Source organism: Cyprinodon variegatus, unplaced genomic scaffold, assembly GCF_000732505.1.
Source record: "Cyprinodon variegatus isolate N-32 unplaced genomic scaffold, C_variegatus-1.0 Scaffold65, whole genome shotgun sequence".
Taxonomy (NCBI): Eukaryota; Metazoa; Chordata; class Actinopteri; order Cyprinodontiformes; family Cyprinodontidae; genus Cyprinodon; species Cyprinodon variegatus.
This window is the reverse complement of record NW_015150518.1, coordinates 1,393,317-1,399,540: the sequence shown is the minus strand read 5'-3', so window position 1 is coordinate 1,399,540 and position 6,224 is coordinate 1,393,317. Positions and strand designations below refer to the sequence as shown.

Below are 6,224 nucleotides of genomic sequence, written 5' to 3'. Positions count from 1 at the left end.
GACTTGTATAGATTTAGATTTTTTGCAGTGTAGGACCTTGTCTTTCTGCTGGATGGCAGCTCCGGCCTCCAGAAGTCTTCTCATCACCTCCACATGTCCTTTGAAGGAAGCTTTATGCAGAGCCGTTCTCTGAAACTGGACATAAAAAATAAAAATTAAAAACTGTTCTTGCATCCTTCCTGAATAACCTCTACACTGCAAAAAAAAAATGAAATTTCTTAAAATATGTGTGTTTTGTCTTGAACTGAGGAGGTAAGTGAGAAACTTTGCCAGAACAAAACAATTTACATTTGAAATAAGACAAAGCAATTATATTCTCTTATTTCAATTGCATATTATGCCATTATCTTATTTTAAGAGTAAAAATACTCATTCTATTGGCACATCATTTTATTTACCTACTCAAAGTAAGGGTAAATACACTTCATTTAAGAATCTTTGACTTATTTCTAGATCGTTTATGCAGTGTAAGGGTCGTACACTGGAAAAAAATCTAAATCTAGATGTCATTTTTTTCTTAAAATAAGTGCATTTGTTCTTGGATTGAGGAGGTAAAGGAGACATTTTGTCAATGGAGCAAGACAATTTACATTTGAAATAAGACAAGGCAACTGCATTGTCTTATTTTAAGTGCATATTATCTAATTATCTTATTTTAAGAGTAAAAATACTCATTCCATTGCTAAACTTTCTCCTTTACCTGCTGAGATTAAAGGTAAATACACTTAATTTGAGACATTTTCATTTATTTCTCGATGGTTTTTCCAGTGTAGAGTCCCATGTTGCTGTCTGTCTCTCACATGATCTGCTGCGTTGGGGTTTCCTCCATCGCTCAGGTATTTCTCCACCACAGGAAGCTTGTTCTCCATGACTGCCGTCAGAAAGAGCTGCTCGTCCACCGTCTCTGGCTGTAAGGAACACACTGCAGATTTTAAATATGTTTTCTTTAAAGTCCTAGGAAACTCATATTTAAATGTCTGATTATTCTGGCTTAAACATGTATATAATTCTACTCTTTATCAGACCAAATTGTCCCAAAATTGAGAACATTTCTAGTTTAAAAAAATCCTGTTTTAAAATCTTCAGGTATCTATTCTATTTCCCACAATGGAGGGGAAATAGTTAGGAACTGCCTGATATACAGCAGCTCAAAAAAGACAATGTTTTCCCTGCTATGCTTTCTGTTCTCTTATGAAGAAGAGAAAGGTTTAACAAGTGCATTAAATTCAATAGATGGGGGGGGGGCCAAAAAGCCTGTGTTATCCCGGGGCCCTGGGAAAGCTGTCAGCTGGCCTGTGCAGGACACACAGGTTCAGTCCGGTCTATGACCCGTTGTTAGTCCATCTAACAGGAGTCCAGATCTCAGTCGACTAAAAACACATTTATTATCTTCAGCTTCATGAATGGAAGCGGTAGAAACGGGAGCAGAACGCTCGTACCACCGGTTCTGGTTCCGGTTCAGTTTTCTTGCAGACAGAAGACTTCCTCTCCTTCCTCCTCTTCCTCAGCTGCAGGATGTTGAACAGATCATCCACCGTCTCCAGCTTCAGCCTCCCGCTTCTATCCGTCTGTCACAGAAAAAAACAGAACAGAAAGTTTCTTCAACTCCAGACAATCCAACAGAACAAAGACTTCACAGAACTTTAACTGCTCGTTCTGGCAGGAAACATGCAAGTTTTAGAAAGTAATTCATAAAAAAAGTTTCCTTTCTTACAGCAAACTGGTAATGCTGGGAAGATGCTCAGAATAAACCAATAAATGCATCTGGTTACAAGTTATCTTGCAAAACAGCTTCAACAGCAAACTACAGAGTAAACTTTGAAAAAGTTCAACAGAATCAAAGGTAAGTTTCCTGCACTGGAAAAAAAATCAAATCTAGATAAGTCATTTTTTCTTGAAATAAGTGCATTTGTTCTTGGATTGAGGAAGTAAAAGACAATAGAACAAGACAATTTACACTTAAACCAAGAAAACACAATTGCATTATCTTATTTCAAGTGCATATTATCTTATTATATTATTCTAAGAGTAAAAATACTCATTTCATTGGCGAACTATCTCATTTACTGACTCAAATTAAGGGTAAATAGACTTAATTTAAGGAATTTTACTTATTTCTAGATGGTTTTTCCAGTGTGATGGTACGCAGTTAGTCAAAAAGAAAGAACTAACAAAGAACACAACCTCTACGACCAAGACTGGACCAAAAACCTAGAATGCAGCGATAGAGTTGATTCCTTCCAGCTATCTTTTCAGCCCCAACCCCTTTTTTTAGAGTTCCTGAAAGCTTGCTGTTAGTCCTATTAAAGTGGCCTTTAACCTTTAGAGGCTGTAATATTTATTGCTGAACTTTATTCTAAAAAATATATAGATTTTATACAAACAATTAGTTTTAAATCTATATCTAGCTGCAGACATTCAGTTTAGAAATAATATGATTGTCTTAAAAGCCAAAGGATTAAATCACCAACTTTAGAGTCACTAATTAATTAAATGTTATGAGTTTGCATACCTCTAGATGGCGCCAGATACACTATTAAAAACAAAGCAATCTTTGTCCCATTTCAACAGTAGCTTATTATAATGATCCAATCTGTATTTAATAAAAGCTAAATGAGTAGAAGCTGAATAAAACTGACATCTAACGTCAGATTTGATCAGAAACAAAGTTTTTGCACTAATAAATAATCTTACAAATATCATAAACATGTTTAGTAAATAAAAAACTAATGACACTTTAAAGGCTAAAATAAAAAAAATTAAAAAAGGTGTTCTCGACTGCTGCACAGATCTGAGCAGATTACTATTTAAATCACTCCAGTGGTTTAAAGAATCGTTTCCAGGGTTCGGTGAGCTTTGGCCACCAGAAAATATGCCACAGAATATAGTGGTTTTTTTTAAAGTTCTGAATCTCGGACGAGGATTAGGGCCACTGGAAAAAAAAAAGTAACTTCTTTTTGAATATTATTTCAGTTTAATATGGGAAAAAAGTCAGAACTCTGACTTTTATCCCAGAATTGTGGATCTTAAGATGGGCTCCATGAAGGCAAAGATATGGAGCACTCAGCTTCACTGACAAAGATCTGAGGTTTTTTTTTTTTACGTCCCTGAGGGATCCCGGTGATGCTATTTAATTAATGGAAAAGCAAAAGAGAAAACAAGAGAGCTAGTCTCTAAAACAGTCATGAAAACGGTTTGTGAGCTGTCAGAATTCTGAGAAAAAAGTCAGAATTCTGAATTTTTCCTCATATTACACTGAAATACTTAAAAAAAAATTGTGGCCCTAATTCTCTTCCGTATACCGAGGTACAATTTGAACTTCTGAGAAAAATATGTTTTCATACCTTGATAATGAAAAACCCAAACATTAAGCACTCAGATTGTTTTAGATTCAACCTCATACTGGGACAATTTGATTCCTGCACACTGCAAAAATAGAAACCTAAGAAAGTAATTTTTCTTATTAAGGAGGAAAGTGAGACGCTTTGCCAACGAAACAAGACAGATTACACTTAAGAAAAAAACAGTTGCATTGACCTATTTCAAGTAAAAATGCAATAATACAGTAAAAATAAATAAAAGATTCCATTGGCAAGTAATATTATTTAGCTGCTCAAATTAAGGCTAAATATACTTTATTCAAGACATTTTTACTTATTTATTGATTGTTTTTGCAGCGTAGTTATTAAAGATAAATAATTTTAGTTGTCTTTTTATCCCTTTTTTTCTTATGTAAAAGAGTTTAAAGGTTTACACTGGAAAAACGATCTAGAAATAGGAAAAAATGTCTTAAATTAAGTGTATTTACCCCTAATTTGAGCAGGTAAATATGATAATTTGCCAATGGAAGGATTATTTTTACTCTTAAAATAAGATACTTGGATAAAGTGCACTTGAAATAAAACAATGCAATTGTGTTTTCTTATTTTAAGTGTAAATTGTCTTGTTCCATTGGCAAAATGTCTCTTTTATCTCCTCAATCCAAGAATAAATGCACTTATTTTAAGAAAAAATGACTTATCTAGATTTCTATTTTTTCCAGTGTAATGTTTTGACAGTCAATTAGAATTTGGTAACTTATTAAACTAACTGAGAGAAAACTTTAAGATAAACATTAGATAATGATTTAATGTTTTATAATTGTCTTCAGCAAACATCGGTCTGATAGGTGTTATTTTAAGTTAAAAGTAAAACGGTGTAAAAATGTTTCCTGGTTTTTTCCCTTTAGATTAGTTTCCTAATCTTGTAAAAATGACTGAGATGTTTTTTTTGTTTAGAGCCAGTTAGATGTCAGAGGCAGCGAGCAACCAGCTGCTGACTGATGTGGAAAAGGTTTGGTTTGTTCATGGAGGAGAAGGAAGCTGCTGCTTCACTCACATTCAGAGCCGCCACGCTGACCTCCTCCCGCTCCTCCTGCGGCCCACCTCCTCCTGCCAGCGACCCCCGCTCATCCTGCTTCTCCTGGTTGACGGCCGCCTCGTACGCGCCCCCCTGGAAGTCGCTGGCCTCTCTGCCCTCTGACCTCTTTCCAGTCACCTGGAGGAGGGAATCATAAAGGTGAGACACACAAACCCCGCCCTCATGGATTTTACAAGATGTAGGGAATATTTGGACAAATTTGGATTTTAAAAAGTAGAATCTTTAATTAATTTACACTAAACAATGCAAAACTGATCTAGGAATTAGTCAAAATTTCCTAAATTAAGTTTATTAGCCTTAATTTGAGCAGGTAAATGAGATAGTTTGCCTGTGGACGTGGATTATCACTCTTAAAACAAGACAATATGCGCTTGAAATAAGACGATGCAATAATTTTTTCTTATTTTAAATGTAAGTCATCTTTTTGCATTAGGAAAGTTTCCCACTTATATCCTCAATTCAAGAGTTATTTAGAATTTTTTCCAGTGAAGTATTTACACTGTAAAAACAATCTAGAAGTACGTTAAAAATGTCTTAAATTAAGTGTATTCACCTTTAATTTGAGTAGATAAATAAGATGATTTGCCAATGGAATTATTATTTTTACTCTTAAAATAATATAACTAGATAAAATGCACATGAAATATGACAAAGCATTTATATTTTCTTATTTTAAATGTAAATCGTCTTCTTCCATTGGCAAGATATCTCACTTACCTGTTTAATTAAAGAACAAACTCACTGGTTTTATGAAAAAAAAAGACTTATAACTTATAGACTGAAATATCAAAACACAAAACATGCGCTTAAACGCTGCAACATCCACACTGAAAAAACAAGCCTAAAATAAATAAAAAAAAATCTTAGAATAAGCGTATTTATCCTTAATATGAGTGGGTAAATGGGACGATTCGCCGATGGAATGAATGTATTTAGCCTTAAAATAAAATAATAAGCTATTATGCACTTGAAATAAGAGACTGCAGTTGTTTTTTTCTTATTTTAAATGTAAATCGTCTTGTTCTATATCCAAAGTGTCTCACTTGCCTGCTCGATTCAAGAGAAATGCACTTAATTTAAGAGATGTTCACTTATTCAGACTTACATTTTTAATTTAGGGACTGAAATATCAAAACACAACATGCAGCGTGCAGCATCCACGGTAAAGTCTGAGCTATGGAGGATTTTTAATTTCAAATGAAAGCCTTTCTCTGATCCTGCACACCTTCATTCTCAGTTAATTTAGGAGAACCTACCAGCTCCTCCACACTCAGCAGTCCCATTCTGGTTGTGAGAAGTTCTGAGCAGCCTGGGGGCAGATTTAGGTCCACTGGTGTCCTGCAGGGATGGCGAGCGTCCCTCTCTGTCTGTCTGTCTGTCTGTCTTCTCTGCAGCCTCTGGCTCTTATATATGCTGTCAAACGTCTGCAGACATAAAGAATGGGCTGAGCCGCTCAGCTGGGGTCGTGTTACCGCCCTCATGCACGCTGCAGCCTCTCAGCTCCTGTCCTCCTGCCCAGTTTGGGCATCAGTGCGTCTGCATGCAAAGACAGGAGGGGAAGAGGCGTCACTCTGCTGATAAGGTCATGGAAACTTTAAAGCCATTCTTTGAATCAGCTTCACACCTTAATTCTGTCTTCTTATCATGTTTTATTGTGTTTTTATTTATTTAGAAAGTATATCAGGATCTTAAACTCTATTGCATTTTATATATAATAATAATTTACCTTTGATTCAGGCTAAACATGGAGAAGCAGCATTTAGTTCCTATGCTCCACTTATCTGGAACAAACTTCCAGAAAACTG

At 35.3% G+C, this 6,224-nt stretch overlaps 1 protein-coding gene across 1 annotated transcript in view; it reads right to left on the bottom strand.

Annotated features, from left to right (window-relative positions):
• The window catches only part of ankrd1 (ankyrin repeat domain 1 (cardiac muscle)), a 15,731-nt gene extending 9,910 nt beyond the window's left edge, over positions 1-5,821 (bottom strand). The window contains exons 1-5 of the mRNA XM_015371809.1: positions 5,676-5,821; positions 4,378-4,536; positions 1,440-1,568; positions 801-908; positions 4-135 (exon numbers count right to left, since the gene is read on the bottom strand). Of these exons, the coding sequence (XP_015227295.1) occupies positions 4-135; positions 801-908; positions 1,440-1,568; positions 4,378-4,536; positions 5,676-5,702 (555 nt within the window). The 5' untranslated portion in view covers positions 5,703-5,821. The remainder of the gene's footprint in view (positions 1-3; positions 136-800; positions 909-1,439; positions 1,569-4,377; positions 4,537-5,675) is intronic.
• Positions 5,822-6,224: the final 403 nt, after the last annotated feature.